The sequence below is a fragment of the Primulina tabacum genome, chromosome 7, assembly GCF_025594145.1.
Source record: "Primulina tabacum isolate GXHZ01 chromosome 7, ASM2559414v2, whole genome shotgun sequence".
NCBI classification, from domain to species: Eukaryota; Viridiplantae; Streptophyta; class Magnoliopsida; order Lamiales; family Gesneriaceae; genus Primulina; species Primulina tabacum.
The window spans coordinates 31,744,156-31,760,783 of NC_134556.1; the positions used below are offsets into that span (position 1 = coordinate 31,744,156).

Sequence of the window (16,628 nt, forward strand, 5' to 3'; positions counted from 1 at the left end):
AAAGCCAAACAAGAGCTCAAACAATTACCAAAACCGAAGTTCAAAGCTGCTGGAAAAGTGCAGCAGCAGTAGTTTATTTGCTTGTGGTGAAAATTCCAAAATAAATGACTATGGGCTTGAACCACTGCCCAAGGATTCTTACCAACATCCTAAGGCATGTCTTGGACCACGGCTAAGGGCTAGAAGCCAACCACAATCCAAGGAAACACCTAGGACAATTACAGCATAGCAACCAAGAACACCACTTGCTGCATAGTGTGTTGTATTGAACCATTTTATTGTCTTGTCTCGTTCCAAGGGCCATTTTATCGCCCATGGCTCGATCTAGACATGGTGGAGTGTTGTAGGAACCATGGCTATGGTCCCCAGGACAGCCAAGATTCGAACATCCCTCAAGCAACTCAAGGACAGCAAATTGTGACTCATTTCTGCAGCTTATGTAAAGTTGCTGTCATTGCTTCGTTCTTTGAGGGTATGGACTGAAACCAATGGACCAATAACAACCTAACACACTCTAAATTATGCCTAGAAGCAGCCTTGAGTGCCTGGAATCGAGCAACCTCCTGTAAGCAACAAAGATCAGCAAACCGTGAAGTGGAAAACAAGGGAGCCGAAAATTCTGTACAACTTATTGCTTGGAGTGTTGCTGTCCATTTCGGTTTATGTCTTGAATCATGCATATATGATGGTTTTAAAATATCTATAGGACTTGATTGAAGAGAAAAGAAACAACATATACATGCCTGGAATTTGTTTTGAAGAAAAACAAATTAAAACGACAATACGACGCGACGGGATCGGAGTTGGCTTCCCTCTTGATCTCTTACTGATTTTCTGCTACATTCACGACCTAAGCTGCTGATCTTTCTGATATTTTCGAAACTTAAGGTTGTAGGAAGTGTAAGGGATGCAAGTGAATGATATGGGAGGTCTTAAAGGTGTAATAATATCCATTAAGTTGGGGGTTACAAGTCTAGGGGTTGAGGGAATTTGAAATACTTCTTCTTGCTCATAACAGCCAATGCTTTGTTCTTATTTTACTGCATGTACACGCTGATTTGCTAGGTTAGTGGCTTGTGTAGGATTAAGGTGCATTATAGTATTTGAATTAATCATAATTGGTGACTTAAAGGTGGAGAATGAATACACCATAGAAGTGCAATTAGAGATGGTTTGACTTGAGGGTTCCCAACCTTTGAAATATTTTAAATGTTGGTTATTATTATTAATTTTCATTGTATATTTTTTTATTTTTATTTAAACCTTGTATTTTAATTGTTTAAAATTTTAAACCTTCCTTATATTTATTTTAATGCATTAACAAATTAATTTAGTTTAGCATCTTGCTTAGAACTTTTGCATGGCATACATGACCTCAATTTAAATGTTTAAATGCTATGTTTAATTTCTTGAATATATTTACCCTATATTAGTTCATCCCCAATTGTTTACACATTTTACTTAAACTTTAATTAAATATTGAACCTAATAGAATTTATTTACTAATTTGATTCCCATTAATTAAATAAATCCTAAAACATTCTTTTTCTTCAAATTAAATTATTTCTTGCCTTAAATTAAATTTAGGAATAGTTGTCTTATTATTAATCTTATCTCAAATCTCTAAACTCCGTTCCGACCTCGCGTATTTATCTTGAAAAGATAAAACTAAACCTCTACCTTTAAAATAAATAATCATGACTTAACATTTATTAAAATAATTTAAACACTTCATATTTATATATCATATTCATTTTTAATTTAAATAGTAGCAATTATGCATGGTTCATACGGATTTTGATTTTTTTTCGGGTTCTACAACTCTACCCCACTTAAAAGAAATTTCGTCCTCGAAATTAAAACTTACCGAATAACTTAGGATAACGACTCCTCATCTCCGGCTCAGATTCCCATGTAGCTTCCTCCTCCGAATGATTGAGCCACTTGACTTTCACTAGCTTGACCATTTTGTTCCGAAGCTTTTTCTCCTGTCTTTCTAAAATTTTCACTGGTCTTTCCTAATAAGACAAGTTCGGAGTGAGCTGCAACGGTTCAAAATTCAAGACATGCGATGGATTCGCCATATACTTCCTCAACATGGAGACGTGAAACACGTTGTGTACTCCGGCCAGATTCGGCGGAAGAGCAACACGATAAGCTAATGTCCCAACTCTGTCGAGGATCTCAAATGGTCCAATGAATCTCGGGCTGAGCTTTCCTTTCTTCCCGAACCGCATGACACCTTTCATTGGTGCAATCTTCACGAAAACATGGTCACCAACAGCAAACTCCAGATCTCTCCTCCTCTGATCCGCATAACTTTTCTGTCTACTCTGAGCGGTCCTCATCCTGTCACGGATCTTGACTACTACATCAGCAGCCTGCTGCACAATTTCCGGACCCAACTCTGATCTCTCCCCCACTTCATCCCAATGAATAGGAGATCTACACTTGCGATCGTACAGTGCTTCGTATGGAGCCATACCGATAGACGACTGAAAACTGTTGTTATAGGTAAACTCCACCAACGGTAGCTTTGATTCCCAACTCCCAGAGAAATCAAGAACACATGCACGAAGAAGATCCTCCAAGATCTGGATAACTCTCTCGGACTGACCATCTGTCTGTGGGTGAAAAGCTGTGCTAAACAACAACTTCGTACCCATAGCTGAATGTAGACTCTTCCAAAATGAGGAAGTGAATCTAAGATCTCGGTCAGACACTATAGAAACGGGAATACCATGAAGTCTGACGATCTCCCGGATGTATAATTCTGCATACTGGATCATGGAGAAAGTCGTCTTAATAGGCAAGAAATGAGCTGACTTCGTAAGACGATCAACAATCACCCATATAGCATTCGACCCTCTAACTGACTTCGGCAAACCGACAACGAAGTCCATGGTGACATTCTCCCACTTCCACTCGGGAATAGGCAGAGGCTTGAGCATACCCGCTGGTCTCTGATGTTCCGCTTTCACTAGCTGACATGTCAGACACTCGGATACAAATCGTCTGATATCCCTCTTCATCCCTGGCCACCAATATAATAACTGCAAGTCTTTGTACATCTTCGTACTCCCAGGATGAATAGAGTACGACGACATATGGGCCTCAGATAAAATATCCTCTCGAATAGAATCGCTGCTCGGAACCCACATTCTGTCCCGATATCTGACAATACCGTCTCTAACTGTGTACAAGATACTGCCCTTGGCTTCATCTCTCTGTCTCCACTTAGCCAATTGCTCATCTGCTAACTGCCCACTGCGAATACGGTCTAAGAGAGAAGACTGGATCGTCAAAGTAGATAGATGAGGAACTCTACCTCGAGGATATGTCTCTAAATCAAACCTCTGCATCTCAAACTGAAGAGGTCTCGAAACCACCAAATGAGTCATCCCTGCAACTTTCCTGCTCAACGCGTCTGCAACTACATTAGCTTTGCCAGGATGATAGCTAATGTCACAGTCGTAGTCCTTTACTAGCTCCAACCAACGCCTCTGCCGCATATTCAACTCTTTCTGTGTAAAGAAGTATTTGAGACTTTTGTGGTCGGTGAAGATCTGACACTTCACTCCGTACAAATAATGCCTCCAAATCTTCAATGCAAATACTACGGCTGCCAACTCTAGATCATGGGTAGGATAATTCTTCTCATGAGTCTTCAACTGACGAGAAGCATATGTTATCACCTTCCCATGCTGCATCAATACTGCGCCTAACCCGAGTTTCGAAGCATCGGTATACAGAACAAAATCTCCGGGTCCTGAAGGCATGGACAATACTGGCGCTGAAATAAGAGCTTGCTTCAATGTATCGAAGCTCTTCTGACATTCCTCGCTCCACACATACTTAACATTCTTCTTCGTCAATTATGTGAGTGGAACTGCGATGGAGGAGAATCCGCGAATAAAATTCCGATAGTATCCTGCTAGTCCAAGGAAACTACGGATCTCGGATGCATTTTGAGGCACAACCCAATCTCTGACTGCTGCAACTTTCGCCGGGTCTACCTCGATCCCACTACTAGAAATGACGTGACCTAAGAACGCCACTTTCTCTAACCAGAACTCGCATTTGCTGAACTTCGCGAATAATTTGTGCTTTTGTAAGGTCTGCAGTACTGTGGTCAGATGTCTGTCGTGATCCTCTTGATTCTTTGAGTAGATGAGAATATCATCTATGAATACTATCACGAACTGATCAAGATAGGGCTGGAATACGCGATTCATGAGATCCATGAAGATCGCTGGCGCATTCGTTAAACCGAACGGCATCACAAGAAACTCGAAGTGGCCATAACGAGTCCTGAAAGCAGTTTTGAGAATGTCAGCGTCTTTCACTCTCAGCTGATGATAACCAGAACGCAGATCAATCTTGGAGAATACCGAAGCTCCCTCCAATTGATCAAATAAATCCTCTATCCTCGGGAGTGGGTATTTGTTCTTCACTGTAACGTTGTTCAACTCCCGGTAATCAATGCAGAGCCTCATAGAACCATCCTTTTTCTTCACAAACAATACCGGTGCGCCCCATGGCGAAAAGCTCGGGCGAATGAACTCCTTGTCAAGAAGTTCCTGAATCTGTTTCTTGAGTTCTGCCATCTCCGTCGGTGCTAATCTGTACGGCGCTTTTGAGATCGGTGCAGTACCGGGCATAAGCTCAATAGAAAATTCCACCTCTCGCACAGGTGGTAATCCAGAGACGTCATCAGGAAAAACGTCTAGAAAATCCCGGACAACTGGAACATCGGATGCTGACTGTTTGGGCGTCTCGGGAACGGATACAAGTGTAGCTAAAAAAGCTCGGCACCCTTTATGAATGAGCTTCCTAGCCTGGACACAAGATATCATACGCGGTAAATTAAAATACCTGTCTGGCTCGAATAAGAATTGTTCCATCCCTAGTGGTCGTACTAGAACAGATCTCTGCTGGAAGTCAATTAAAACTCGGTTCCTCAGTAGCCAGTCCATCCCTAGAATGATATCAAATTCCGGCATCTGCAGAACAATCAGATCCGCATACACAAGATTACCATGAAGTTCCAGGTCTATATCTCGGATCACATTAGTAGCTGTCATCTCCTCTCCAGAAGGCAATGTTATTGAATATGCTATGTCTAGCCCAATTGATTTAATCTTGAGAGAATTTGCAAAAGTTTCTGAAATGAACGAATGGGTAGCCCCTGAATCTATCAAGGCTTTCGTAGCTGAACCGGCTATAAAGATTCTCCCTGAAAGATTGGAATATTATGCTAAACCCAATAGTTTTACAAGAACTATGCTTATAGACATGCAAAGGTCAAAGTTCTTCTAACCTACGTTCCCGTAAATAACACTGATTAGAGCATGCAATCCTATCATAAATTCTAAGTTTAAAATATTAACTCAAAACATTAAACTTCAAATACAACTTAAGGATTTATGATACATGTCATGAGCATCGTCTCCGGGTTAGTCTCCGCAGCATGGAGAGCAAAAACTCTGTCTTGGGTAGGCAGATTCTTCTGTGGGCAATTCTTCAATATGTGGTCAGTACTACCACATTTGTAACACTTTCCCGAACCATACATACATGGCCCAGCATGACGACGTGAGCACCTGGCACAGACTGGATACTCCACTGTCCTCGGGACTGCTCGTCCCTGCGGTTGCTGCTGCGGCCCTCTGTTCTTGGGTGGACCGTGGAAAGATCTCTTATTTTGATGATGTGACTGAGGAGGACGGTGTGGTGCCTGAAATGGTCGTTTTCAAAGGCGATCGCGCTCAATATCATTCTGGTCTTGCTCTGCCACTAGAGCTCTGGAAACAGCAACATCATAGGTAGTAGGGCCAGCCACCCTAACATCACGGCGTAAGATCGGCCGCAGACCATTCAGAAAATGCCTCAACTTGGCTCCAACATCGTTAGCAATTAGGGGCACGAAATGACATCCCCTCTCGAACTTACGGATAAACTCCGTAACAGTCAAGTCCCCCTGTCTCAGGGTCATGAACTCCGTAGTCAGCCTCGAACGCACCTCCTCAGTAAAATATTTAGAATAGAATACCTCTGTGAAGCGCGTCCAACTCAAAGTAGTCAAATCTAAAGCCACTGATGCTCCCTCCCACCATAGGCGAGCGTCTCCTCCGAACATATAGGTCGCACAGCGAACCCTATCTCCATCTTCAAGCCCCATAAACTCGAATATAACCTCGAGTGACTTAATCCAGCCCTCGGCAGCCATAGGATCGGACGTCCCTAAGAATTCCTTTGGTCGCATCTTCATAAACCGCTCATAGATAGCCTCTGGTCCCGGCTGTCTGGCTCCCACTGCATTGTTCCCCGCAAACTGTGCGAAGAACTGAGTCATCCCAGCTAGCATCTGGACATTCATGTCTGGTGGAGGGGGTGGTGGTAGATCTCTCTCCTCGTTCTCCCTTTGTCTCTGATCCTCACCGCCCTCATGACGGCACTCATCATCACCTCTCGGGCGTCCAACACGGCGTCTAGGAGGCATGCTGTTCCATAATTATAACCCATACGTAACCAACATGCATAATTCCACTATTTCTTTACATTTAAATAAATAATGCATAATCGTAATCTTGACGTAAAATATTTCATGCAATCATGACGAAAAAAGATATTTCATGCTTTAAAATAAATGCGTAATCGTAAGACTTACAGACCGAAACGTGACTTCATGAGCTTCTCGAGAGCAGTAATAGTACAACCCTTTACAAGATCATGGGCTCTGATACCAACTGTAAAGGCCCGTATTTCATTTTCATAATTTTGCGGAATAATTAAAATTTTTCTAAATAAATAATTATCTTGTCTCATTTAATTAAAATAAACATGTAAATAATTTTTAACTTTAAAATAACAGCGGAAGCGAATAATGTTTTCAACCAACAATTTAAAAATAATCCAGCGTAAACATCAATTTAAAATAGTCCAACGTATTAAAACTGAGTTTGAATAATAAAAAGTGCATAAATTAAATCATGAGGTCCTCGGGTTTACTACTGCTGTCCCAAGATCGCTCACTGGTCTCCGCCCGCGGTCCCGACCTCGTCAATACCTACAACAATCAAGTCTAGTGAGTCTAAAGACTCAACATGTATATATCGTGAATAACAAGTAAATATATCATAAAATCGCATGCAACGTAAAAATAAAGTATCGTAAATCGTACGGTGAAAATCGTATCATGAATAATTATAACTACGTGCATATCTGAAAATCATACGTAAAAGCTTTGCTCAATAGAGCTCTGTCATATCATATCATAATTTTCTGGTAGAGATAATGTTTCTAAGCAAGTGGCCCATAACATAGCATAAGCGTCTGATCAGACTAAACCACAGTATACTGGGCGGTAGAGATCAATCACAGCCCTTGGACTGGATGTCCGTACCCATACATAATCATAAACCGGTCGTAAGTCACCGGGCGGAGAGGTCCTCGGTTGCGCCTACCGACTTCCAAACCCATAAGCATAAAGTAGCCACAAGACATATAGCATATATCTCAAAAATAAACATTTTGAATTTTTATGCACGTAATATAATTATAACCTTATTTTTACCGGATGAGTTGGATCGTTCCCAAGCTTGCTGCGACTTACTACTAATATGTGACACATGCAATAAATCTTAATTTGACAAAATTTTAGCAATAGAACCAAAAACGAGACTATTCGGACAAACAACTTGATTTTTTACCATGGCTTCGTACCAACCCGAACCAACATTAAACCGACGTTTAACTATGATTAAAAATACCCCAAACATACTGAAAATTTTGCACAATAACTGTAACGCACGAAAAAGGCGAAAGGAATCCAAAAACATAAGACGCTCTTTCGAGAGTCATTTTGGCACCTTTCGCCGTAAATTCTCGTACGACCTCTAAACTCGACCAAATCACGAACGGCCAAAAACATGACTTTTCTAACTCATTGAGGTACTGTCTAGTCCAAGGCCATGGGCTAAAAGCCAACCAAGAGCTCAAACAAGTACCAAAACCGAAGTTCAAAGCTGCTGGAAAAGTGCAGCAGCAGTAGTTTATTTGCTTGTGGTGAAAATTCCAAAATAAATGACTATGGGCTTGAACCACTGCCCAAGGATTCTTACCAACATCCTAAGGCATGTCTTGGACCATGGCTAAGGGCTAGAAACCAACCAAAATCCAAGGAAACACCTAGGACAATTACAGCATAGCAACCAAGAACACCACTTGCTGCATAGTGTGTTGTATTGAACCATTTTACTGTCTTGTCTCGTTCCAAGGGCCATTTTATCGCCCATGGCTCGATCTAGACATGGTGGAGTGTTGTAGGAACCATGGCTATGGTCCCCAGGATAGCCAAGATTCGAACATCCCTCAAGCAACTCAAGGACAGCAAATTGTGACTCATTTCTGCATCTTATGTAAAGTTGCTGTCATTGCTTCGTTCTTTGAGGGTATGGACTGAAATCAATGAACCAATAACACCCTAACACACTCTAAATTATGCCTAGAAGCAGCCTTGAGTGCCTGGAATCGAGCAACCTCCTGTAAGCAACAAAGATCAGCAAACCGTGAAGTGGAAAACAAGGGAGCCGAAAATTCTGTACAACTTATTGCTTGGAGTGTTGCTGTCCATTTCGGTTTATGTCTTGAATCATGCATATATGATGGTTTTAAAATATCTATAGGACTTGATTGAAGAGAAAAGAAACAACATATACATGCCTGGAATTTGTTTTGAAGAAAAACAAATTAAAACGACAATACGACGCGACGGGATCGGAGTTGGCTTCCCTCTTGATCTCTTACTGATTTTCTGCTACATTCACGACCTAAGCTGCTGATCTTTCTGATATTTTCGAAACTTAAGGTTGTAGGAAGTGTAAGGGATGCAAGTGAATGATATGGGAGGTCTTAAAGGTGTAATAATATCCATTAAGTTGGGGGTTACAAGTCTAGGGGTTGAGGGAATTTGAAATACTTCTTCTTGCTCATAACAGCCAATGCTTTGTTCTTATTTTACTGCATGTACACGCTGATTTGCTAGGTTAGTGGCTTGTGTAGGATTAAGGTGCATTATAGTATTTGAATTAATCATAATTGGTGACTTAAAGGTGGAGAATGAATACACCATAGAAGTGCAATTAGAGATGGTTTGACTTGAGGGTTCCCAACCTTTGAAATATTTTAAATGTTGGTTATTATTATTAATTTTCATTGTATATTTTTTTATTTTTATTTAAACCTTGTATTTTAATTGTTTAAAATTTTAAACCTTCCTTATATTTATTTTAATGCATTAACAAATTAATTTAGTTTAGCATCTTGCTTAGAACTTTTGCATGGCATACATGACCTCAATTTAAATGTTTAAATGCTATGTTTAATTTCTTGAATATATTTACCCTATATTAGTTCATCCCCAATTGTTTACACATTTTACTTAAACTTTAATTAAATATTGAACCTAATAGAATTTATTTACTAATTTGATTCCCATTAATTAAATAAATCCTAAAACATTCTTTTTCTTCAAATTAAATTATTTCTTGCTTTAAATTAAATTTAGGAATAGTTGTCTTATTATTAATCTTATCTCAAATCTCTAAACTCCGGTCCGACCTCGCGTATTTATCTTGAAAAGATAAAACTAAACCTCTACCTTTAAAATAAATAATCATGACTTAACATTTATTAAAATAATTTAAACACTTCATATTTATATATCATATTCATTTTTAATTTAAATAGTAGCAATTATGCATGGTTCATACGGATTTTGATTTTTTTTCGGGTTCTACATGATGCCCCTCATCAAGATTTGTAAAAGTATTCACTTCATCATCAACATTCACTTCTTCTTCTTCAGACACGCTGTATGACATATCGGGTTCAGAATCAGTCCTCCAAATATCATCATTATTACTGATCCCAAGGCCCACTTATATGATCGAAACTCATATTACCGAGTCCTTCAGTAACCTGTAGAACATAAGATTCTTGCTCCTGCAAACCACCATACGTAGACGTATCGGGTTGATTATAGAAACCTAAATCGGATGCATGTGGAACGTAGGATTCAGGATCATCAAATCCAACATGATGCTCAATTGAATTTGCTTCCACGTACAGATGCAAAATAGACATATTATCACATTGCATTATAAATTGTAAAGCATCGTCATCAACGAGAATAACTTGAATTTCATGCCAAGATGCTCTCTCCATAAATGAATACTTTGTTGACATCTTCAGAGAAAAATTCGTTGGATCGATTGCTAACATTTTATGCACAACTTCAACTAACTCCATCAAATTAATAGATCGTAATACTCGTATCGGTTTAACAAATGGAATGTTATATTCAACCGATCCATTATCGCTAACTACATGACCACCAAAATATAAGAGTACGTCGATGTTAGACATTTTGCCAATGAAAATTGAGATAAAATTTAAGAGAAAATTGATAACTCATTCGTTGAATTTTTCATCAACTATATAGGAGAAGAATGTGAAGATGAATAGTCTTCACATTCTTCTCCTATATAATTGATGAAAAATTCACGTGAATTTTCAGATCTTCAGCTTTCACGTGAAATGGTCAGGCAATGAATGAATGAAGATAATAAAGCAAACTAAATGAACGGATAATAAAAATCAAAAATATTTTAAAAAATAATAATAATATAATATACAGAATCCGTGCTTCGTAAGCACGGACGAAGCGCGGACGCTGGTCCACGTATGAGTGTCCGCGCTCACGAAGCGCGGATTGCAGTATTCTTGCAATTTTTTTAAAAAAATTATTTTTAAATTAATTTTTTAAAATTAAATTATTTAAAAAAAAAAACCCGTGATTTGTTCAAAAAATTTGTATAGAAATGTTTCAGAAATTCGAGTGCTTTTATAAAGTAAAAATCTAATTCTTAGTCTCTCTTTTATTGATATTATCTGCCATAAATTCGAATTAATTCTTCTGTTACAAGATTTGAATAGCTTCCAAAGATTGGAATGGTCTGCTGAAACTCGGAATGCTGAACACGGTTCACTGAAATTTCTCATGCTGAAATTGAAAGTTGAAACTATCCGTTGAAATTGTCTGCATAGTTTCTATCGAGGATTTTTGGGTCTAGGGACAAAATTGTCATTTTATACATGGGTAGAACAAAAAAAAAATTGACAGCATCCCGAAAAATCATAATAGATGATAAATGATATTCTAAAACGTTTATGATGAAAATATGAGATTTTATGATTTATGTTAAAATTTTGTAATTTTTATTGTTAAATATGAATTTTACATTTAATGAATAAAAAGAAAAGAAAAATTATAGAGGGAAATGGTATGTGGTGGCATAAAGAATGAATTTGAACTCCTTCAAGAACGAAGGTGTATTATCAAGCTTTACAAGTTCAAATTTCTCAGCATATTCCGGATAGAAACTTTTCTCCTTGATCTCTTTTAAAGTCTTTGTGAATCAAGAAGCAACAGTGCATGATCGACGAAATAATCGTCCAAACAGTTAAATAACGATCAAGCTATCATCCTTCTTGAAGTTGAGAATAAACTCACAGTTAATGTAATACCATATTTCCACCTATGTTTCAGGATTCCTTTTCCTTTTTTGTTGTTTTTTAAGCTACAGAATGGTTCTTTATAATTCTTTCTTCAACTTGAAAGTTGAAACATCGTTCCAACTTCGAGACCTTGATGTCATAGATTATAAACGGCAACCAAATTGGGTTCCTATCTATGATCATATATAATACCTTGTTGAGCCAACAAAGTTTGAGATGAAAATATAACTAGTGAACCATTGGTAAAATTATATATACTTTATATTTCCTTAAATAAAAACCCATCATGTATAGTGTCCATCAACCCTCGCATCTAAAAACCAAAGGAAACAGTACTTGGCGGCACCACCACTCGAGGAGGCAGCAATGGAGGTTACGTGCGAAATTGGTGTGCATAACTGGTAGATGAAATCTCCACCATGCTAGCGAGATCAAGTGCCGATTAAATTAAGTAGATACCAAAATAAACAATGATACTCAACTCCTGCTATAAGAAACTACAAAAATATAACTGCCCTTCCAGGAAAATTTCATAAAATACAAGAATGTTGAAAAGAAACCAAGACACATGGTAAACGTTTACGATGGCGTATATCATCCAGGTTGCAGTCTAAGTTCAACAGGCCTATTCTGACTGTATCGATAATGAATAAGAGACGTACCCGTTAAAAGAGCAGGATGATAGAATTTACACGTAAGTTGAACTACTACCCCCGATTTTCTTAGGGTGTATCGACTCTGATTATAAGTGGCTGGTGGAGGTTTCGAGCAGAATCATCAACAATGGGTAATTGTGGTGACACGAAATCGTTCTCTATGTCTTTGTTTTCAGCCAATGCATTCTCTAATGCAGCTTTGGCGACTCTTGTAACACAAATCATCAGCACAACTACACTCGATGTAAAACGACAATTATTAAGTGAAATTCTGAACTCAAATGCAAGGTAAAATGAAAAAAATATAATTACTAAAAGCTTACCAGATACAGCAAGGCCCAACACAATATATGCCTGCATTTAGGAAAAGGTAATTACTAGTACACTGCTGAATCAGTGTTGGATAGAACACTAACTTGATCTAAATTAACCCAGACAGAACAAGAACACAACATGAAAAAGCTCTTACCCAACGAGTTTTTGAAAATTCATTCCATCCATGGGTTACGTCTGAAAGATCCTTCAAAGTTGTTCCAACATATACCAAGGCAAGAGTAATTGGCTGCACATAGAACATGAAATTGCTTTCAACAAATTATAGGCAAACCGCAAATACATGAGAAAACATTTGGCTTTCCAAGGTACATGAAAATATGAACATGCAAATATTATTCAAGAAACTTCGTACCATCATGCCCAACCATGAAGCTAGCATGTAATGAGCAATGGGGACAGGAGTCACCGATAAGAGGTAGTTCAACATGTTGAATGGGAGCAAAGGAACAAGTCGGAGCAGTAATACAATCTGTTCAGACAAACGAGATAGTTGCGCACAACTGCATTAGTATATTAAATAATAAATCCTGGAGATCATTCTTATAATCCCCCATCCAATTGTGCTAACGTATTTGAAAAGAAATTCAATGACTCATTCAGCCTTTTGGGCTAATCATTTTTTATAGGCAGAGACAGATATAAAGTAATTGCCCATGGACCTCAATATGTGAAATCTCGCAATCGCTAGTACAGGTACTTGGGCCAGGGATGTCACACACACATTTTTTTGTATCAACAATAAGCCAGCACCAACATCCGAAAATAAACATGACATTGAAGACACTAAACCTTAAATCCAGATTTTTGAATGGCGATAGCAACTGCATCGAACTGGGGATAGTCTTTTAGCTTGGATATAACAAATGATCTCCCAATCTGTTCATGGTTGGAAAGAGAGAACAATAGCAATAAATAGAGATGTTTTCAATTCGTCACGTCATTTAGAACCTAGATCTGTTATCCCAGAACTTGGGAAACATGAACCAGCCGAACATAAAAACTTACTGTTCGCCCAACAAGAAAAGCAGCACCAGCACCTATTGTGGCACCAATAGAATCAGCAACAAAACCCACAGGCAAGCCGAATAGGTAGCCACCACCCAGCTGAATGAGATAACAAGTACCAAAAATATAGCTTAGCGAGCAAACTTGTTTTATCCATAAATCAAAGGATAGCAGGCAAGTACGGATCATGCTTGCTATATATGAAAAATAATCTGAGAAATATTTATAGAAACGACAGCTCGGAATAGAGAAAATATCTGGCATGGTTTAAGAATTGCTATAATTTAAACAAGAGAATCAATGGAAGGCAACAGAAATGCGTGGATATGAGGTATCAATGTATTATATAAACAACATCAAGCAATATTTATTGAAGTATTCCCTTCGCATTTCTAGGAAAGAATGCTGCTCGACTGTGAAAATGGAACCATTATGTCAATATAATGCTTATACAACTAGAAAAGGGCATAAGTTACAGGCATAAGTTACAGGAAACATGTAGAGCGAAGCAATAAAAATATGGTAATGGCTGTCAACTAATAATGGATACAAATTCTTTCTTATTTTCATTTCATGATCCATTATACCCAAGAACAACAACCACCACTCATCCGCCATGAACTCAAATATGAAAAATAAGCCACCCCCCAGATAGAAGGTAGTACAATTCTTACCGTAAGAACAGAAGCAGGTACTGCCAATACTGTTAAAGGAATGTATGCAACAGCTCTGCAAATTTCAGTATTCACGTGTAACTCAAAAAAAATTGTTGGCAATAAATATTTATACAGTGTTCAATCAAATTAATCAGTATATCCACAACCACGGATTAAGTTCAAATTTGTTGGCACCTAAAACACCAAAAATCCTTGTCAGAAAATGTGAACAAGAATTCTCAAACAAAAGCCAACATTGATTTATTATAAAAACAAAAGTAACAGATTTTTACAACTACGGGGGCCAAGGATGAGGGAGAGAAGAGCAGGTCACTAATATTCTTCAGAGTTCAGAGAACTGACAAAGATTTGAGCATTCCAAAGACAAGGTGATTGCAGATGAAACTTTATCCTCCAAGTTAAATTGAAAGAATATTCCTTGAAATTCAATCCCTTATCATAATAATTTTAAATGTTTGTTTAAAGTACCAAATAACATCAGTAGAGTAGGACAGACATTTCTTGCATCAAAGTGTACCAGAGGAATCAAATCTTATTCCTAAAGTATTTGAAGAAATTAAAAGAGTATGCCAACGAAGTGGTTGGAGCCAAAATATCTGTTATCATTCTTATTATATAAATGCGAAAAATCACATGTATACTCCACATAACACACTGTAATTTACATAAAATTGTACTAAATATGGAATTACGTTCTTGACTCTGCTGTTCCACTGCTAAAAATTGTTGTTGCAAACCATTAGACTCTAACTTGTGGTTCGCTATTTTTTCTGACATGTGGCATGCATGCTACAACTTAACCAAGGAAAAATATATGAACTGTACTTACAGCACTAGAGGACCCCAAGGGCCAAGATCGTGCTCTATCCATACTAAGAAATCCTTCAGCATCTGGAAAATATAAATTAAATAACAAGGTAACTAATTATGTTATAAACATAGAAACATACAACAATGTGAGGTCTGCCAGAATAGTGGTCTCAGGTCTTTCAGTGATTTATATATTTTGTCCAAACAACATATATAGCAAACAATATGATTATGGTACTAAATAGAGTAATCACATGTATAGTTCAATAATCATCACATTCCTAGTCTGAAAAAACATATTTCCACTTTAATCATCACAATGATGAGCTACTTAACAAAGTGCGAGTTTCTGCTTAGTAATATTTTATCTACTTTCCATGTTTATAAATAATTCATCACAAGAACAGCACCAGAGGTTCAAAAAGGCCAAACATGTTCAATAATGGTTGGCCGAGTCATCTTAACCGGAGTTCAGAGAGTTCGTACATACACCACATTGCTCCTTCGGATGACAAGCTTCTATATAACTAATGAAAACAGGTTAATACTTATTTCAATTAAGAAAAGGAAATAACCCAAGTATGGATGATTATAATTCAATTATTTTAAGACATGGTAGCTCTAGAGAATGTGTATCAACCTTCCTAGATTAACTTCAAACTTACGCATAAGCATTTCTATAAAACACTCAGTTGTGACTTGTGTGGCATTGATAAGTAATGTCTTAATGTCACAAAGTTGAATTTTTGCCCATTAAGCAACTTAGGCATGTTATCATGATCCAACACTCCAGAGAACACTAACAAAACACAGTTACTTTACTTAAGTATCATTATGATCACAATTACCGCATCCAATTACAATCAAATAAGACGCCAAAGAACAAGAAAAAGAAAAACAGCATTATAGAACACTTAGGAAGAGTCTCCATAAAGAATTACCCATTATATAAAATCACTGATCACAGTCCAGGAAAACTACAAAAAAAAAATTCAAGGGAAAAGAAATGGACCCAGAAGACAAAACTCAACCTTTTCAATAGGGAGAGTGAAGCAAGCGATGACAATGCCCGAAATCAGCAGTAAAAGCAAAGAAATCTTGAGAAACGAAACCCAACTGACTTGGAAACCCATCGTTATCGAATGTGGGGAGAAGAACAAGAGTTTCTTTCTCCAGGGCCTGCACTCTTCTTCTTCTGGATCCTCTGGTAAAGCTTGCTTCAATGACAAGCGAGACCTCAAATTCAATCCCCCAAAATTTGCCAGATTTGATACGAAAGAAATGAAATAAAAAAATCTAAAGGGATTTGCAAACGTATCGAAGCATTAGCCCGATCAATCAAGAGAGATCGAAGGGATTTTTCACACGATAATTGTTCTTGCTTCTCTTGCGGAAATGGGTTTCTGAATTTGAAGGGAAAAAGAGATTCTTGTAGCTCAAACAATTTTTCTTAGCTACTAAGATACGATTGCCCTGAAAATGGAATGTGAGCCTCAACAGATTCACGTAATCACCATGTTTCTTTCGGTTATTTGTGTCGGTTCCTCGTCGAAAGGAAATTATT

At 37.9% G+C, this 16,628-nt stretch overlaps 1 protein-coding gene across 1 annotated transcript; it reads right to left on the bottom strand.

Annotated features, from left to right (window-relative positions):
- Nucleotides 1-12,070: 12,070 nt before the first annotated feature.
- LOC142551269 (uncharacterized) lies at nucleotides 12,071-16,628 on the bottom strand. Its single transcript, XM_075660414.1, has 9 exons — nucleotides 16,096-16,628; nucleotides 15,084-15,145; nucleotides 14,252-14,306; nucleotides 13,578-13,676; nucleotides 13,362-13,448; nucleotides 12,925-13,041; nucleotides 12,706-12,798; nucleotides 12,560-12,590; nucleotides 12,071-12,469 (listed from the first exon to the last, which is right to left on the bottom strand). The coding sequence occupies exons 1-9, from the start codon at nucleotides 16,195-16,197 to the stop codon at nucleotides 12,303-12,305; spliced, it is 813 nt and encodes a 270-aa protein (XP_075516529.1). The 5' UTR covers nucleotides 16,198-16,628; the 3' UTR covers nucleotides 12,071-12,302.

What these genes read in the sequence shown, in the direction of transcription:
- LOC142551269 (XM_075660414.1), bottom strand. Translation starts at nt 16,197, where the DNA reads ATGGGTTTCCAAGTCAGTTGGGTTTCGTTTCTCAAGATTTCTTTGCTT. An exon ending in TCACTCTCCCTATTGAAAAG is followed by an intron (nt 15,146 to 16,095) that starts GTTGAGTTTTGT and finishes TATATTTTCCAG; the next exon opens with ATGCTGAAGGATTTCTTAGT. An exon ending in CTTCATGGTTGGGCATGATG is followed by an intron (nt 12,799 to 12,924) that starts GTACGAAGTTTC and finishes TTCTATGTGCAG; the next exon opens with CCAATTACTCTTGCCTTGGT.